This window comes from Saccopteryx leptura, chromosome 1 (genome assembly GCF_036850995.1).
Source record: "Saccopteryx leptura isolate mSacLep1 chromosome 1, mSacLep1_pri_phased_curated, whole genome shotgun sequence".
Lineage (NCBI taxonomy): Eukaryota > Metazoa > Chordata > Mammalia > Chiroptera > Emballonuridae > Saccopteryx > Saccopteryx leptura.
The window spans coordinates 74,219,984-74,240,394 of NC_089503.1; the positions used below are offsets into that span (position 1 = coordinate 74,219,984).

The 20,411-nt window shown below is 35.7% G+C and overlaps 1 protein-coding gene across 5 annotated transcripts in view; it reads right to left on the bottom strand.

The window, feature by feature from the left end:
* GRM5 (glutamate metabotropic receptor 5) overlaps window positions 1-20,411 on the bottom strand; it is a 515,185-nt gene that overhangs the window by 72,550 nt on the left and 422,224 nt on the right. For all 5 annotated transcript variants that reach the window (XM_066370471.1, XM_066370497.1, XM_066370481.1 and 2 more), the window contains one exon: window positions 10,462-10,588. In XM_066370471.1, coding sequence (XP_066226568.1) covers window positions 10,462-10,588 — 127 coding nt within the window. The remainder of the gene's footprint in view (window positions 1-10,461; window positions 10,589-20,411) is intronic.

Genomic DNA, 20,411 nt, shown 5'->3' on the forward strand with positions numbered 1-20,411 from the left:
CGATGCTCTACCACTGAGCCAACTGGCCAGGGCTATATATTTTTAAATGTTTCTTTTTTTTAATACTGGAGAGATAACAGTTAATATGATTGAACTGTTAAAAGGTATAAAACTTATGTATGCTACTTAATCTCCCCAATAAATGTATGAATTAGTTACTACTGTGACCTCAATTTTATAGAAGAGGAAGTTGAAGCTCAGAAAAAGAAATTTTTTTGCATAATGTTACACCAATGAGTGACTGACAAAGTGTGGAGTCTGACTCCAAAGCCTTTTGATTTAAACCACTGAGCTACTGGACGATAATAAAGATGGATTATTAGAGACAATTCATAAATCCACCTTCCTTAGACTGTATTGGTAATCATTTATTTGGTTAAATAATTTATTTAACAATAAATAAATAATTTATTGGTTAAACAATTTATTTAACATTTAGCAAGGAAACCTGGAAAGAGCTGAGAGACCTGGGCATTCTATTATTAGACAAAGTGGTCACTTTTTTTTTTTTAATACAGCTGCTCACTATTATGATGTTTGTTCTTTAGAAAAGAGTAACTCTCATAGTATATATAGACTTTGATAGAAAGCTGAATGTGAAATAGTGATTCACTTCCCTCTGAATAGGTTTGTGATATTGGAAAAAGTACACGTTTCTTAGGTAGGACATGTTATATCATCCTTAGTATCTTTTCTTTCTTCTTGAAAATTTCTCTCCCTTTTACTTGATTAACTTCTCATTTTCACATGCAGTGATTCCATTTCCTCCCAGAAGGCACTACTAAACTTTCACACCTGTTCAATATTCTCTCCTTACTGTTTCTATAGTGATTAATGCTTAGTCATGTTCTAGTGATAATGCTTAAGTCTTTCCTTCCTCCTTCATTCCTTACTCTGTTTATTTAATTGTTCCTTCATTCTTTCTCTTGCTTCCCCCTCTTTTTTATTCTTTCACTAAACAAACATTAAATCAGTTTTTATTACATGTTGGGCATACTTAGTATAGTTACTTTTAAATGTGGAAGACATGCAGTAGAAGTTGGATTTTATTATTTATTTATTTATTTATTTATTTAGACAGAGACAGAGAATCAGAGAGAAGGACAGATAGGAACAGACAGGCAGGATGGGAGAAAGATGAGAAGCATCAAGTCTTCATTGCAGCACCTTAGTTGTTCATTGATTGCCCTCCTATATGTGCCCTGACAAGGTGGGACTATAGCAGGCCAAGTAACCTCCCCAACCCCACTCAAGCCAGTGACCCTGGGCTCAAGCCAGTGTCCTTGGGCTTTAAGCCAGGAACCCTGCGCTCAAGCTAGTGAGCTTGTGCTCAGGCTTGATGATCCTGTGTTCAAGCCTACTACCCCGGGGTTTTGAACCTGGGTCCCCCATATCCCAGTCCAATGCTTCATCCACTGCACCACTGCCTGGTCAGGCTCAATCATTTATTCTTAAATCAATCCATTTAGCTCTGTGTTCATTTCTCATCACTATATTTCTTAAAAGCTCTTTTTTCAACACTGGAGAGATAACAGTTAATATAGTTGAACTGTTTACTTGTATGTGTCTGTTAAGGCTTTGGGATACTTAAGGATAGAAACTGTAGCTCCATGATAACACTGTGTGTCCAATACTCAGTGCTGTCTTTGTACCTAGTTGGAACTATTTGCTAAATAATACTTCTGTTCTTTGTGCCACCATTGCACTTGGCATATATTTATATATTGTATGCATCATATATTATACTACTAATGCCATAATTTATTTAAGGCAGCCTTTGCCCCTTAAGGACATTTGATGCCATATAAAGGGAAGGTCAGATACCTTCCTTTTATATTTCTATCACTAGAACTTAGTACAGTGTTGAAAATGGTGTAGAAACTTGATAAAAGGAATTTTGCTGAGTAAATGAATGAATGATAGTATAACTAGCTGTGTAACATGTTCCTATTCAGATTATTACCTAACCTAGAAGCCAAGAAATAACAAGTTATCATAAAGCCTGTTCCAATTTTAATAGTAACAGGAACTATTTATTACAATTATTTTAATAGCAATAAACACATTTCTTATTTGACCTTTCGTAAAGAAACAGAAATACATCATACTTAATAAATGGCAAGGGTTTTTTACCCCTTTCCTTGTCCAAATTGAATTGTAATAATCAAATAGGCAGCTCATTTTCAGCACATTTGAAATGAAAAATATCAACCTGGTGATAAATAACATATGGCCACTTGAAAGCTGACTTTTTTCTCTTTCTATAATTTCCTGAAATTATGAATCTTTAAAATTAGATTGTGAAGAAAGACAGGTTGCATAAAATAGTGAAATTAAAGTATCCAGGCTTGATTTTCCACGGGTTTTATGATCTTGAGCAACATACAGAATATTTTTTGGTCTTAATTAATTCAACTATAAAAAAGGATTTAATAGGATAATGCTTAAGATAGCTATAATTAATGATGATGAAAAGCAATCCTTCCATGTTTTTATTTAATGTACTTATTTGTTAAAAGATAAAAAAAATATAATCCCAAAGTATGTGGGACAACTGGGGAACAGAAATGAAGTAACCATTTGTAAGAAGAGAGTAACTCAAAAGCTGGAGTTACAAAGCTTGTCAATGGTTACACCCCCTTGGAGCTCATCTTCTACTTCCTCCCAGGTTCCCACCAACTTCCTTTTGTTTGACTTTGTTCTCATTTCTCCCCTTCAGGGAAGATACAAAGGTTCCAGCCTCCAAAGCAATTAGGTAACTTAGGGAACCAAAGGAACTGCATAGAGAATGTTCCTATTGACATTAAAATGTTGATATGCAATGCCTCCCTTTCCATTGTACAGCGCTGCACTTAAAATAAATAAGATAATTTCTTTACGAGTGAAAAAGCAAGAAATCATTCTAACTTCTTGTCAAAATGCTTTCCATGGAGTTAGTTTTTGAAAGCCATGTTGTTTTTGCTTTTTCCTTTTTATTTGGTTTTGTTGTAAGGTGGCTAGAGTTGGCAAACCCACATGGAAGTGTTTCCATGTTTTTGGCCTTGGACTGGGGAGCAAAAGATATGCTACTTATTTCGTATCCTAAATTATTTGAGAGAAAACAATGAAAGGCTCTTTCCAGGACAATTTTTGCCTGTATCTGGTGAGGAATGGTGTACAATGAAAAAGTTATCTTGGCAGAAGATTTGGGGAATTCTCTGAGTGCCTAACCTAAATTGCTGCCTTTCACTACTTTTTTCTCCTTCCTTTCTTTTAAACTAGACCACATGTCAGTTACCTTTTTCTCTCAGGGAGACAATTATGTCCTTCTATTGATTTTTTTCTAATAAGATCATTTCAGTGCTCTTTATTCCCACTGCATCATCATACTCCAAACCACAAATAGATTCACATTGTAATTTGCAAAATTTTCTTACTGTTGCTTTCTCTTAACCTCCTTTCAAAATCCCCAATTTAGCCTTTATTTAAAAATTTTATCTTTTAGCACTCAATATTTAAGTAGCTCAAGTAGTATAAAGTATTTTAAATATAAAAATTTCAAACATGCAGGGAAGTATAAACAAATGAAAATTTAGATTTAAAGAATGTTGATATTTTGTCATTTGTTTCAAATTATACATACTCACAGATGTTTTTATTTTTTATTTTCTATTGAGAGCTGGGGAGGCAGAGAGACAGACTTCCACATGTGCTCTGACTGGGATCTACTTGCCAAACTTCCTATGAGGGGATGCTCTGCCCATCTGGGGCACTGCTCTGTTGCTTGGCAACCAAACTATTTTAGCACCAGAGGCAAGGTCATGTGGCCATCCTCAGTGCCTGGGGCCAACGTTCCTCGAACTATTCGAGCCATAGTTGCAGGAGTGGAAGAGAGAGAGATGGAGGGTGCAGGGGAGGAGAAGCAAATAGTTGCTTCTACTGAATGCGCTGACTGGGAACCAAACCCGGGACTTCCACATGCTGGGCTGATGCTCTACTGCTGAGCCAACTGGCCAGGGCCACACACTAACAGATTACAAATATAATTGAAATCACTTTAGTAACTCACATCTTACTTTCTTCTCTCTTTCTAGATGAAACCACTATTCTGAAATCAGTATACATCCTGCTCAGTTTTAAAAACAATATTCATTCTTTACATTGTGACTATGTAAAAAATATTTATAGAGTATTTCACTTTTATTGCACTTCCTTTCTTAGATATTCCTAGAGATAATAATTATAATAATTGCCTCATTCTAACTATTGTCTCCACTAGAATGTAAACATTACAAGGGTAGAGGATTTTATGTTTCAGTCATAGAAGTATTTTTTTTCTTTTTTGTCCTTTTTCTTTTTTAAGTGAGGGCAGGGAAGATAGTGAGACAAACTCCCATATGCATCCCAACTGGGATCCACCTGGCAACTCCTGTCTGGAGCCAATGCTCAACCAACTGAGCTATTTTTAGCACCTGTGGCTGACACACTGGGACCTACTGAACTATCCTCAGCACCTGGGGCCACACTAGAACCAATTGAGCTACTGGCTGTGAGAGGGAAAGAAGGAGAGGAGGAGGAGAAGGATGGGGAGATAAGCAGATGGTTGCTTCTCCTGTGTGCCCTACTGGGAATCAAACCTGGGATGTCTATATGCTGGGCCAATGTTCTATCCACTGAGCCAGTTGACCTGGGCCTATAGAAATATTTTCAACAGTTAGACCTATATTTTTTTAATGAATGAGTAGATGACTGAATGAATAAACAAATGGTTTCAATTTCCTTTAGGATAAACTTTAAAATATTTATCACAGTTTATAAAGCCCTCTAAGAGTTGGCCTTTGCCTAGCTTGCCTTTATCATTGTCCTTTCACCCCCACATTCTCAGTTCTTTATTCTATGTCTAAAACACTCTTCTATTTCATTTTAGTTTGGTCAACTCCCATCTTTATTTTAATGCTTACATGTATGCACTTCATTGAAGAAGCAATTTTAAACCTTATTTAATTAGCTTGTGCTGATATATGTTCCTACATCATTCTGGTCTCTGCTGTTAACACTCAGTATCTTCTCATTATTTGTCAATATTTAGGATAATGATCCATTTGAGCACACAGATTCTGCTTCTTATTTACTGCTAACATAAATATCTGATGATTGCTAGATAAAGAAAAACTACTTGCTGCCCGCAATGAAAAGATGTTGAATTAGGGTCATAGTCTGTGTTCTCTGCCTTTACCCTCCATTTATAATCTTTTTAAATTCTTTATTTATTGATTAATTGATTTGAGAGAGAGAGAGAAAAATTTGTTGTTCCATCTATTCCTGCACTCATTGGCTGATTCCTGTATGTGCCCTTACCAGGGATTGAACCAGCAAGTATACCAGGATGATGCTCTTAACCAATTGAGCTGGCCAGGGCCTATACTCTTCTTTATTTCTTTTGTTTCTAGTTTTCATGCCAGAATCTCTTCCTTTCTCTTCCTAATTTCTGGTCCCTAGTTCCTGCTAGTTTATAATGACTAGCAGTTAAGAATATGGCTAGTTTAAATTTATCTTAATGGCTTTATTGATAAAAACACATTGTCATTATATAATTTAATATTACATCCATATATGATTATGTATGTATGTATGTATGTATGTATGTATGTATGTATGTATATGAAAAGTAATCCACAATCCCACCACTTATAAACATCTTTTCTTATCAGTAGGTAACCTCCTTTTCAGGCATCTTTCTATGAATATATATAAAGTCTATAAATAAATATATAGACATAATAATGTCAGTTGATCACCACTCCTAGTTGTTATTCAATTCTAAGTGGGTCAGATCTCTTAACTTTCCTAACCATCTTATAGAGTTTTGTAGGGATTAAATGAATTAACATCTGTAAGATGCTTTAAACAGTTCCTGGAAAACAAGCAGCATTAAATATGAGTTAGTTGGTATTAACACAATGAGGGCACTGACTCAAAGGTGACCTGAACTGTCATGTTGCAGGGTGAAGTGGGTAGAAGCCAAGTGGGTAGAAGAAAGGCTTATAACATTCCCTGCAGCTAGCTAGCCCCGAGCATCTCTGTGGCAGGTTCGGGAATTACTGAAGCCATCAGAGCAGTCATCTGGCTAGCAGCTCCAAGTGATCTGTTACTTAGCATCAGAGTCAGTGAGCTAGGGTTACAAACAGCTATGGGCTCTTTGGCCAAGTGCTGTAGATCTCAATTAAAGGTTAAACTTCACATAATATCAATGTGAAGATCTTGCCATGTTTGTCATTTGTTCCCATTCCCTACATGCACATACACACACTCACATATATACATGTACTGGGAATCATTTCATTCTTCTGCTTGTAAACCTCCACTGGTCCCACATTTTCTATAGGATAAAGTCCAAACTTTTAGTTAATGGCTCACTTCATAGGATGGTCCTAATACTTACTTTCATCTTTATTTGAAACTCTCTCCAGCATTTTATCGCGGGTTGATATACATTGAATGAGAACCTTCTCTATGTCAGGGAGTAAGTGCATTGCAGGCAGAAAAAAAAATACTTGTAGGGACAGAAACAATCATATAGCACTGTGTGTAGTTGAGAATTATAAGCAACTCTATACTAGAATGTAAAATGAGAGTTATAAAGTGGTGGTGATTGAAACTAGAAAGATCATAGGAGGGGGTAGGAGAGAGGAAATTTTGTATGCCACATTGAAAAACTTGGAATATTTCCTACAGAGATATGAAAATGCTGTATTGAGCAATAAAATAAAATGGATAAATCTCTATTTTGGATATATTATCTAGTAGCAAGATGAACAGTAGTCTTAGAGGTATGTGGTATACATTTGAGAGTTGGGAAATAAACTGGGAAATTACTGCAATAGTTGAAATGTGAGATGATGAGAACATAGTCAAGGAAAGAGTTGTACAGATGTAGAGGAGAGAAGAGAGTAAGAATATTTAGCAATTCAAACAGCCAAGCTTGATACAGGACTAGGTATAGGTAGTTAAGAATAGAGAAGAATAACTTCTTTTTGGTTGGAGCAAATTAGAGAATGATAGTGTCGATAATAATCTTTATGCTGGACTCTCTTTCTAATATGATCTACACTTTCTTATTAAGTAAGCTTCAAAATTATGCCTTAACATTAAAATATCCCAAATGCTTTAGGGTTAGGTGGGTCTGCCTCCATTTTCCCATAATACTTTGTTTATTCTTCACCTACAGCACTTAGTACACTATGTTGTTACCTGTTTACAGGCTTTTCTCACATTAGATTATAAGGTTCTCGGAAACTTAGACTATATTTTATATTTTCAGTTCCTATTACATCTTCTGGCACACACAAGATGAACCTAATTTGTTAAATTAATTAATTCACACTTGAAAATCTCAAAGACATCTCCAAGTGATCTTGTCTAAAACCAAACTATTGATTTTTATGAAAGAATGCATATATTTCTCTATTATTCAAGGCAGATTATTTGGTAGTCTTACTTAATATTTCCTCTATCTAATTCATCTGTATATCCTCTTGATTCTACTCCAAAGTCTATTTCAAATTTTCCATTACACTGTTTAGTCCAGGGCACTAAGAACCCTTACTTGCAGAGCAACCTGTTGTAAGCACTCAGCTGGTCTCCCTGCTCCCACTTTCTATCCCTCTCCAAATTATTCTCCCTCACAGAAATTAGAATGCTATTTCAAAGATATCTTGATATCTTCTGACATCATTTTTCCATTTGCTTCCCTGCATACAGATCTTTATGTATGCTTCCCTCTGAGTGAGAAAGGTCCTCCAACAATTCTTACTAGCTATTTCTAGTTACCAGTTAGGTCTTAGATAATTTTTACACCTTTGGAGAGATCTTTTATAACCACACATTTAATTTAGTTTTCTTAATATTTTCATTTAAAAAGTGTTCTTTTATTTCATATTACTTAACACAATTTGTCTATGCATATGTGTGTATGTCTGTGTGTGTGACAGAGTGAGAGCGAGAGAGAGAGAGAGAGAGAGAGAGGGAAATTAAAGTTTTTCTCCCAAGATGATTAAATATATAAAAACCATATCTTTTTTTAATCTCAGTTTCTCCAGCAAATATATATAATTCAAATAAGCATAATAAATGTTTTTCTATTGAATGACTATAAAAGCAAATCATGTTCATTGTTAGCAGCATGCGTTAAATATAGGACACAAATATTATATCTGTATATTCACTTTCAAGATGCTTAGCCATGCAGATAATTGAATCTGTAAAACAGTTTGTTCAATTTAATGATAATCCACAAGAAATTAGAAATTAGGGCAAAAAGTAAAGAAATAAAAGGTTAAAGAACATAATAATGCTCCTCACTCCCCTCCTACAAAAACCAGTCATATTTGGGTTTCTTTCTGAAATTTTACTGTGTGGGAGTGGGTTATAGTTAATCTAGTTAGCTACATTTACTGAAGGCTTTGTGTTCATCTCTGAGTGGCTTTGGGGATACCAGGATGTACAAGAGCATACGAAAGCTCATTGTCTAAATGGTGAAAATAGGATTCAAATGTTAACACAAGGCACTTTAATGTTATATTAAATCAGATTTTTTTTTTAAGAAAAGGAATGTTTTTTGCATAAATACCAATTACTGAAAACAAAGATTTAATGTAAGCTGGTATCAAAAGGCCCAGGATTGGCCCTGGCTGGTTAGCTCAGTCGGTTAAGAGTGTCATCCTGAAACCACAGGGTTGCAGATTTGATCCCTGTCAGGGCATACTTGGGAAGCAAACAATGAATGTATGACTCAGTGGAACAACAAATGAATGCTTCCCTTCTCCTCCTCTGTTCTCTCTGTCTCTATCAATAAAAAAAAATTAAGCCCTGGCTGGATAGCTTGGTTAGAGGGTCGTCTCGGAGCACAGAGCTTGCCTGTTTGATTCCGGGGTCAGGGCAAATACAGAAGCAGCTCTATGTTCCTCTCTCTCTCGGGGGGGTGGGGGAACCCCAGGGTCACAGGAATTTTAGAACCAGGTTTTTGGAATAAGCTAATACAATTACTATCACAAATAGTTTCATGGCCTGTGAGGGAATGCAGACTAACACTGATGATGGCCCAATTTTCTAGTCAAAAGCTGTGCTAGATCCATCTTACTTTTAAAATCACTAGATAACCTGGTATAACATGGTGAGACCTCTTCTTGGAATGGTTTTGTCTCTGTTTTCTGTGAAAACAGTCTCATAGGACCCCTCCTCATACTCCCGTTTCCACAAGTCTATGTATTTTTATTAATTGTAATCATATTTTTATCTTTTTGCATCCTTCATTAACTTGTTTAAAATAAAAGTTGTATCTTTATTTCAGTGGTAGGCAAACAGGCTTGTAACATGCATTGAATAAACTAGAAGGAATAATGAAAGCCATCATATTCTGTTTTTATATTATAAAAATTAGAATAGCTAATAAAATATAATTTTGAGAACACAGTGACACATTTCTTAACATCTTTTCAGAAAACAAACAAAACCAAAACAACACAAAAACCAATAAAAACAAAACAGAATAAAACCAAGCAGAGATCAGTCCTTCCTTGAGCCAACATTATTTGAAAATTCGTTAGTTGGAAGTTCCCAGTTTAGAGTTAAGAAAAAGCACTAAGAGAAACAAAGAGTTTTAGACCAACAGCTATCCAATTCTGTATAACCTTTTTTCTTTTGGATATGTCATGACATATTTCAGTCCCTTCCTGGCCAGTACCTCTCCCTCACCACCTCAAACGACAGTGAACTGGGGCCCTGCATAGGAACTTTTGGGAGTATCCTGAGTATGGGGTGAAAATGCCCCGTAGAACACCTGGGATTCTGATAGAGTTTCATTGTGAGGGTGGCAACATGGGCCAATCTCACTGTAAGATCTATAGATTTTCATTAGCCAGGTCTTGAGAAATCTTCTGTTCCTAAGGAAATCCTTTGTCACATAAAGAAAGCCATCAAGATGAGAAATATTTGAAAGATGTGACCCTTTCCTCCCATGTCTCTCTTTCTTTTCAGGTTCTTTTTTTTGTTGTTGTTTTTTTTGTTTTGTTTTGTTTTTTGTTTTTTGTATTTTTCCGAAGCTGGAAACGGGGAGGCAGACAGACTCCGGCATGCGCCTGGCCGGGAACCACCCGGCACGCCCACCAGGGGGCAATGCTCTGCCCCTCCGGGGCGTCGCTCTGTCACAACAAGAGCCACACTAGCGGCAGAGGCCACAGAGCCATCCTCAGCACCCGGGCAAACTTTGCTCCAGTGGAGCCTTGGCTGCAGGAGGGGAAGAGAGAGACAGAGAGAAAGGAGAGGGGGAGGGGTGGAGAAGCAGATGGGCGCTCCTCCTGTGTGCCCTGGCCAGGAATCAAACCCGGGACTTCTGCACACCAGGTGATGCTCTACCACTGAGCCAACTGGCCAGGGCCTTTTTTTTTTAGAGAGGTACCTATGCTGACATTGTGATACTTGTACCTGTAAGGTCATCAGTGGGCCAGGACCCCAGCTGGCACGCCTTGCAGGTGTACTCATCAGAGACATACTCATTTTCTTTGCATGGTGTACAGGTCCAACAACAGCTGACTTCTCCTTTCCGGATCACCTGAGGCAAATATTTAAAATTCTGATTAATTTTTTGCATAGATAAAAATTCAGCAATCTTTTCAATTCAAACGTACTGCTTTGCAAAGCAGAAAGGGCTTTCACATAAATATTTCAAATGTTACCAGATTGGTTGTAGAAGTATTAATATTCTCGTATAATTAAAGAAACAGGCTAAGTGACTAGTTTAACACCAAAAAATTGGTTGGTGATAGGGTCAAGAATTAAATTAAGTATTTGAATAATTAGCTTTAGATACCTGTATTTAATTAAGTGCCCATGTTCATGCTCACATGTAAATACAAATATATCTTTATGTAAATGAATTTTCCTGAGACTGCCTTTCTTTCCCTCAAATAAAGAACTTTTGATCTCTGATTTTAACTTGACTTCCCACTACCTGTTGAAAATTGTTAGCAAAAGACATTGTATATCTGCTAAGTTAAAAAATCTGTCCATATTGATAAAAAATAATTAGGAATTTGACCTGACCAGGTGGTGGCGCAGTGTCACCCTGGCACGTAGAAGACCCAGGTTTGAAACCCCGAGGTCAACAGCTTGAGCATGGGCTTATCAGGCTTGAGCGCAAGGTCACTGAATTGAGCATGGGATCATAGATATGACCCCATGGTCACTGGCTTGAGCCCAAAGGTCGCTGGCTTAAGCCCAAGGTCGATGGCTTAAGCAAGGGATCACTAGCTTGGCTGGAGCCTCCTGGTCAAGGTGCATATGAGAAAGTAATCAGTGAACAACTAAGGTGCCACAGTGAAGAATTGATGTTTCTCATCTCTCTCCCTTCCTGCCTGTCTGTCCTTATATGTCCCTTTCTCTGTATTTTGCTCTGTTTTCTTGCTAAAAAAAATAAAATGAAATAATAATTAGGAATTTGTACAGAATAAAGAGGCAGAATCTGAATTTTTTTTTTTGGAGGTCATCTCTTGGTTTCTGTTTCTATTAAAAATCTCATTTGATAATTCAGCCCATTTCTTCTGATTTTAGTAGCTTTGATTTGCTGGGGATGAAGGTGGACATGGAAAAGGTTATTGAGATTATTATATACCTCTTCATCTACTGGATTTTTAAAAGGCAATAGAAAAGAACTGAAATAATTCAACAGTTGAAAGAGTCCCACGTGTTATTCTTTGAAATAGATGTCTTTTTTTTTTCCCCACCACTGGTGCATGAATAGCCTCTGTGGAATAAAGATAGCATTCATTAAACATTCCTATACATAATTAAAACTGTGTTTAATAACCGACAATACCCAGACACAGCAATGATTACACTCTGTTCCTTGTCTTAGGTGCTGACTCTGTTTAGGACCTTTGCTAATAACAATGTCTAGATATGTATAGACAAATATACTTGTAAGGTGGCACCTCTTTCTTATTCTGTGCCATCCCTTGTGCTGGCTCTTGACACTACAATGATACATGTAGGGAATACTGGCAAAAGGGCTTAAAATGCCCTTTTCTTAAAATAACCAGAGAAGTGAGGCAAAATTGCTAATTAGACCTGTTTAATCAAGCTAAAGTATTCTTCCTAGTAATATTGACTAGTTACTGGTTATTTAGTGAATGTCATATGTTGTTATCTCATTAAAACGTTAGAAAAACTCTGTATAACAAAGCTGGTTTTATTTTATTCTTTTTTTTTTTCATTGAGAAAATGGAGGCATGGTGATCTCAAACAACATATCTGGGTAAATGAGGAATCAAACAGTGGCTGTTGGACTTCAAGGCTTATGCTCATAAACACTGAGCCTTACAGGTCTATGTAAAGATTGAGGTTATGATATTTTGAAAGATATAGAGGAAAGAGTACTGGCCTGGGAATTGAGAGGCAGTGTAGATTTAGACTTAATTATATTCACTGAGTAGCTGTGCAGCCTTCAGCTGATCCTTTTTCTTCAAACCAAGACTGTGGCTTTTGTAATACTTAATTTATAGGGTTTCTTGAGGATTACTTTCTAATGTTGTAAAATATAGTAGCCAAAATTAAATGCCACTTAACTTTTTCAGATATCAGTTAATAAACAGCCTGGTCAAATTAAAAACTTTTTTGATGCATAAAACTTTATAAATATAATAACTATTCCACCAATAATCAAAATGTAGCAAAAATTTATCTAGATAGATAGTATGTAATTTCTGCACAGGTCTCTGTTTAGTAAATATATCACTTTTTTATTAAAATACAGTCAGGAATCTTGCTCCAGTAAAGGAAGATATGACTTAAAATATATCACAGTGATTTATAAACTGTACAACACTAAAAATTTTAACTGTTTTATTAGAGAATGTATATAAATAAATGTATATAAATAAATAGAGAAATTTATTTCATTTTCAGGGTAATTTCAACCACACTGGTAAAAATAATGTTAAAAGTATCATTAGAGAATTACTAGCAATGCAATCAGACACATTTTGAATACTGATGGATTCTCTTTCTTATCAGAGCTGGGCAAACAAAAGCAGTTCCATTTTTCCTTCTAGAAAGATGCCGACTTCCTGTGGTTCAATTCATAATGGTCTGTGAATTTCAATTTTTTTTTTTTTTACCAAAATAAGTTCATGCCTTTTTCCCAAGATTAATTCAAATATTATAATCTTTTTTTTGAATCAGTAGTGACAACTAATATGTCTTTTTCTGACTAGTCAAACTGATTTGTTTTACTTTTTTTGCTTGTTAGTTATGTTCTGTTATGCTTTCATTTTGAATACAAGAGGTGGTGACAATTCTCTTTCACAGTAATTCCCATTCATTTTGAACATCCTAGAAATAGCGCTACTTTCTTTATGAATAATAATATGTAATATATTTGAAACTTTTAGATCAGTATCCTTTCATGAACTATAAGTTAGTCAATCTGAACAATGCTGTGAGATGCTGACATTGTTAATGGAATTGCTGAGTGATAACCTTAAATCACGGTAAGAAAATATTATAAATTTTATGTTTAATAGAATGAAAATAAAATCTGGTTAGAAAAACAGAATTCGGAATCAAAATGACTAAATAAACATTATTACAATTTAACTATATTTAAAACATTATAGTAGGGAATCAAATCCTTTTATTGTTTGAGTGATTTGTAGTAGAATGGGGTAGAAAAGGATATACAGCTAAATAACATGGGGACTAGCAGCACTGACCCCACCTGTCCTCCCCACCCTGGCACAGTCCAAAATGCACATATAACTTTTGATGCCACAAAAACTTAAGTTGTCCCTTAGTATATGCAGGTAATTGTTCCCAGGACTCCCTGCAGATTCTCTAATCTGTAGATGCTCTCAAGTCCTCTATATAACATGGAGATCAGTGCATATTATAAAGATATCTCTCAAATCAGCTATTCAGCATTTTGAAGTTACATGTTCAAACTATATCGCGGTAAAGAGTCAAAATAACATCCATGTGGTAATTTACATAGGATACTAGTTCTATAGGAAGAACTGGAAATTGTGAACAATTGATACACTGAATGAGTCTGTAAAGAATTTCACATGAAGTGTTCAACTGCAAGATGATGGGACAAGATTCAGACTGTCATTGTATATTAAGGCTCAGCAAACTTTCTGCAAAGGACCAGAGAATAAATATTTTAGGCTCTGTAGGACATACAGTCTCTGTTGAAATGTAACTATTTGACTCTATTTACTATAGCAATCATATGATAGCAACCATAGACAATACCTAAACAAATGAGCATGATTGTATTTCAATCAAACTTTATTTTAAAAAACAGGTAGGAGGTCAGATTTGGCCTGTGGCTCGTAGCTGACCAACCCTTGTATACCATAACAAAACATGAGAAAATTTTCAGACACTGCATAAACCATTGGGCTATTTAGCAGATATTGAAAAATTTATATTTATTTTCACTTACCTTGCCATTGTTCCTTTTGGTCTTATGCTTACTAAATCTTTATAACAACCCTTGGAAAACCTCACAATTGATACTAAAATATTCAGTGAACAAACATGTCAAGTGTGTTCTAAACAGAGTGAAGATGAGGGCGATTAAAAAGAGCAAGGCCATCTGCTCTAGGTATACACAGTCCCTGAATGTCCTATCATACTTCAATAACTACTTGATTGATAACTTAGCTTGATATTGATTTTTTCCCCTAGGACAGGGGTTGGGAACCTATGGCTCATGAGCCAGATGTGGCTCTTTTGATGTCTGCATCTGGCTCGCAGATAAATCTTTAGTAAAAAGAAAATAATGTTAAAAATATAAAACATTCTCATGTATTACAATCCATTCATTTCCTACCGCTCATGTTCATGGAGCCAATCACAGCTGTCCTCCGGGACAACACCAAATTTTTATTGGATAATGCATAATGTACATGGGTCGTTGTATGGCTCTCAAGGAATTACATTTTAAAATATGTGGCATTCATGGCTCTCTCAGCCAAAATGGTTCCCAACCCCTGCCCTAGGGCATTGTATTTCAATAGATAGCTCCTTTTAATTTTTATTATACCTTCATCTTCCTTTTTAACTGCATTATTTCCTGTACATGTGGCTAGACGTTATATACTGTAAAAGTAGCTTTTCATTGTCCTCATACTGCCAGACTATTCTGTTACCTGCTTTCTACCAAACATTTCTCATTGCTCAGTTACCATTCTATTTTTTTCAGTCAGGCAGGCTTCTCTTTCCAGAAGGTCTCAAGTGAAGGGCTAACACTAATTCTCATGTCTTTCTTTCAGTCCTTCTCTTCCTTGACCTCTTCCATTGATGACTATCTTACATGAACCACGCTCTCAGGTTCTCTATCCATCCTTGACCCCATTTATGTTCACCCTCTACCTTGTATTCTTCCTGCAGATCTTCTTAAAGTCTTCTGTTCTTGGTGCACATTTATTTTTTCTCTGTAGTTTCAGTGGCAGTGATCTCATATACTCAAATAGCTTCAATTTTAGCTCTGTCAAGTAATTTCAAAATCTGTACCTTCAGCCTTAGTTCTCATTGATACAGATCAAAAATTTTCATCACTGACTAGATATCTTAAAATCAACAAGCCCAACCTAACCCATTGCCTTTTCTCTAAGACCATTTCCATTTTCCTATTACTGACAATGGCGCTTTTCTAGTTACTAAGACTTCGAATCACAATTGATTGACTTGGGCTTCTTTCTCTTCTCCAACCCTCCGTCTAATTGGTAACCAGGGCTAATTGAGTCTAACATTCTCTCAAACATCTCCCTTGCTCTCGTTCTATTCTTATTGATATTTCCACAATTGAGGGCCCCCGTCACAACAGTGTCCTTCTAATTTGTCCCTTCTTTTGTTATTTGTTTTATAATTCTAGTCATGAATCTTTTTTTTTCTTTTTTTTTTCTGAAAAGCTATGATCTTTGTGCCCCTCCACTCCCCCAACCCCCTCCCTCTCCTCCCCCCACCCTGTAACGCCACCATGGACACCCTGTTGTCCATGTCTTTGAGTCTCATCTTTATGTCTCACCTATGTATGGAATCATATAGTTCTTAGTTTTTTCTGATTTACTTCTTTCGCTCAGTATAATGTTATCAAGGCCCATCCATGTTGTTGTAAAAGATCCTATGTCATCATTTCTTATGGCTGAGTAGTATTCCATAGTATATATATACCAAAGCTTTTTAATCCACTTGTCCTCTGACGGACACTTGGGCTGTTTCCAGATCTTTGCTATTGTGAACAATGCTGCCATAAACATGGGGGTGCATTTCTTCTTTTCAAACAGTGCTATGGTGTTCTTCGGGTATATTCCTAACAGCGGTATAGCTGGGTCAAAAGGCAGTTCGATTTTTAATTTCTTGAGGAATCTCCATACTGTTCTCCACAGTGGCTGCACCAGTCTGCATTCCCACCAACAGTGCAGGAAGGTTCCCTTTTTTCCACATCCTCACCAGCACTTATTCTGTGTTGTTTTATTGATGAGTGCCATTGTGACTGGTGTGAGATGGTATCTCATTGTGGTTTTAATTTGCATTTCTCTAATCATTAGTGATGTTGAACATTTTTGCATATGCCTGTTGGCCATCTGTGTGTCCTCTTTGGAGAAGTGTCGATTCATTTCTTTTGCCCATTTTTGGATTGGATTGTTTGTCTTTCTGGTATTAAGTTTTACAAGTTCTTTATAAATTTTGGTTATTAACCCCTTATCAGATGCAATGTCAAATATATTCTCCCATTGTGTAGTTTGTCTTTTTATTCTGTTCTTATTGTCTTTAGCTGTGCAGGAGCTTTTTAGTTTGATAAAGTCCCATTTATTTATCCTGTCTTTTATTTCATTTGCCTGTGGAGACAAATCAGCAAATATATTGCTGCGAGAGATGTCAGAGAGCTTACTGCCTATGTTTTCTTCTAAGATGCTTATGGTTTCACGGCTTACATTTAAGTCTTTTATCCATTTTGAGTTTATTTTTGTGAGTGGTGTAAGTTGGTGGTCTAGTTTCATTTTTTTTGCAGGTAGCTGTCCAATTTTCCCAACACCATTTGTTGAAGAGGCTATCTTTACTCCATTGTATTTCCTTACCTCCTTTGTCAAATATCAGTTGTCCATAGAGCTGTGGGTTTATTTCTGAGTTCTCTGTTCTTTTCCATTGATCTGTGTGTCTGTTCTTATGCCAGTACCATGCTGTTTTGAGTACAATGGTCTTATAATATAACTTGATATCCGGAAGTGTGATTCCTCCTGATTTATTCTTCCTTTTCAAGATTGCTGAGGCTATTCGTGTTCTCTTTTGGTTCTATATAAATTTTTGCAATATGTGTTCTATATCTTTGAAGTAAGTCATTGGTATTTTAATCGGTATTGCATTGAATTTATAAATTGCTTTGGGTAATATAGACATTTTAATGATGTTTATTCTTCCTAACCATGAGCACGGTATATGCCTCCACTTATTCATATCTTCCCTGATTTCTTTTATCAATGTTTTATAATTTTCTGAGTACAAGTCTTTAATCTCCTTGGTTAGATTTTTCCTAGGTACTTTATTTTTTTAGTTGCAGTGGTAAGGGGATTGATTCCTTGATTTCTCTTTCTGACAGTTCATTATTAGTGTATAAAAATGCCTCTGATTTCTGAGTATTGATTTTATATCCTGCCACATTGCCGAATTCATTTATCAGGTCTAGTAGTTTTTTGACTGAGACTTTAGGGTTGTCTATGTACAATATCATATCATCTGCAAATAATGATAGTTTTGCTTCTTCTTTCCAATTTGGATGCCTTTTATTTCTTTTTCTTGTATGATTGCTGTGGCTAGGACTTCCAGAACTATGTTGAATAAGAGCAGTGAAAGGGGGCACCCCTGCCTTGTTCCTGATCTAAAGGGGATTGCTTTTAATTTTTGCCCATTGAGTATGATGTTGGCTGTGGGTTTGTCATAGATGGCCTTTATCATGTTGAGGTATGTTCCCTGTATTCCCACTTTGCTGAGAGTTTTGATCATGAATGGGTGCTGAATTTTATCAAATGCTTTTTCTGCATCTATTGAAATTATCATGTAGTTTTTCTCCTTTCTTTTGTTTATGTGATGAATCACATTGATTGATTTACGAATATTGTACCAGCCTTGCCTCCCAAGAATAAATCCCACTTGATCATGGTGTATGACTTTTTTCATATATTGCTGGATCCGGTTTGCTAATATTTTGTTGAGGATTTTTGCATCTAAGTTCATCAGGGATATTGGCCTATAATTTTCTTTTTTTGTGTTGTCTTTGCCTGGTTTTGGAATCAGAATTATGCTCGCCTCATAAAAGGAGTTTGGAAGTTTTCCTTCCTCTTGAATTTTTTGAAATAGCTTGAGAAGGATAGGAGTTAGTTCTTCTTTGAATATTTGGTAGAATTCACTTGTGAAGCCATCAGGCCCAGGACTTTTCTTTTTTGGGAGTTTTTTTATAGCTGTTTCAATCTCATTTGTTGTAATTGGTCTGTTTAGGTTTTCTGATTCTTCCAGATTGATTTTTGGAAGATTATATGTTTCAAGGAATTTTTCCATTTCATCTAGGTTGTCTAGTTTTTTGGCATACAGTTCTTCATAGTATTTTCTTACAATATTTTGTATTTCTGTTGTGTCAGTTGTTATTTCTCCACTCTCGTTTCTAATTTTATTTATTTGAGTCCTCTCTCTTTTTTTCTTGGTGAGTCTCGTTAAAGGTTCATTGATCTTGTTTACCTTTTCAAAGAACCAGCTCCTGGTTTCATTGATCCTTTGTATTGTTTCTTTAGCCTCTATGTCATTTATTTCTGCTCTGATCTTTATTATTTCCTTCCTTCTACTAGCTCTGGGCTTTACTTGCTGTTCTTTTTCTAGTTTTTTTTTAGATGCAGAGCTAAGTTGTTTATTTGAGCTTTTTCTAGCTTCTTGAGGTATGTCTGTAATGCTATAAACTTCCCTCTCAGGACTGCTTCTGCTGTGTCCCATAAATTTTGAGTTGATATATGCTCATTACCATTTGTTTCTAAGAATTTTTAAATTTCTTATTTGATCTCAATGTTAACCCATTCATTATTTAATAACATGCTATTTAGTTTCCAAGTGTTTAAATGTTTTTCAATTTTTCTATTGTGGTTGATTTCTAGTTTAATGCCATTGTGATCAGAGAAAGTGTTTGATATGATTTCAATCTTCTTAAATTTGTTGAGACTGCTTTTGTGCCCTAACATGTGGTCTATTTTAGAGAATGTATCATGAGCGCTTGAAAAGAATGTATATGCTGCTGTTTTAGGGTGAAAGGTTCTGAAGATATCTATTAAATCGAGTTGATCTAATATGTCCTTTTAGTCTGCTGTTTCTTTGTTAATTTTCTTTCTTGAGGATCTATCTAATGATGTTAATGGGGTATTGAAATCTCCTACTATTATAATATTGCTGTTGATCTCACCCTTTAAATCCATCAAAGTCTGCTTTATATATTTGGGTGCTCCTATATTAACTGCATAGATATTTATAATAGTTATATCTTCCTGTTGGATTACTCCCTTTATCATTATGTAGTGGCCTTCTTTATCTCTTAGTATATCCTTTGTTTTAAAGTCCAATTTGTCTGATATAAGTATTGCTACCCCAGCTTTTTTTTCATTTCCATTTGCATGAAATATTTTTTTCCATCCTTTTATCTTCAGTCTGTGTGCATCTTTTGATTTAAGGTGTGTCTCTTGTAGACAGCATATGTATGGGTCCTGTTTTCTTATCCACGCAGCTACCCTATGTCTCTTGATCGGATCATTTAATCCATTAACATTTAAGGTTATTACTGATATGTAGTTGTTTATTGCCATTTTTTTTCTTTAAAACTGTATTCCTCTTTTGTTGTATTCTTTTTTTCCTTTGATCTGTTTATAACAGGTCCCTTAGCATTTCTTGCAGCCTTGGTTTGGTTGCAGTGAATTCCTTGAGTTTTTTTTGTCTGTAATGATTTTTATTTCTCCTTCCATTTTAAATGATAGCCTTGCTGGATAAAGTAGTCTTGGTTGTAGGTTCTTGTTCTGCATTACTTTGAATATTTCTTGCCATTCCCTTCTGGCCTCAAGTGTTTCTGTTGAGAAGTCAGAAGTCATCCTTATGGGGGCTCCTTTGTAGGTGATAGTCTTTTTTCTCTAGCAGCTTTTAATATTTTCTCTTTATCACTTAGCTTTGGTATTTTAATTATGATGTGTCTTGGTGTTGTTTTCTTTGGGTTTCTCCTTAATGGAATTCTCTGTGCTTCCTGAACATGTGAAATGTTTTCCTGCCTTAATTGGGGGAAGTTTTCTGCTATGATTTGTTTGAACAAAGTCTCTATCCCTTGTTCTTTCTCTTCTTCTTCAGGAACT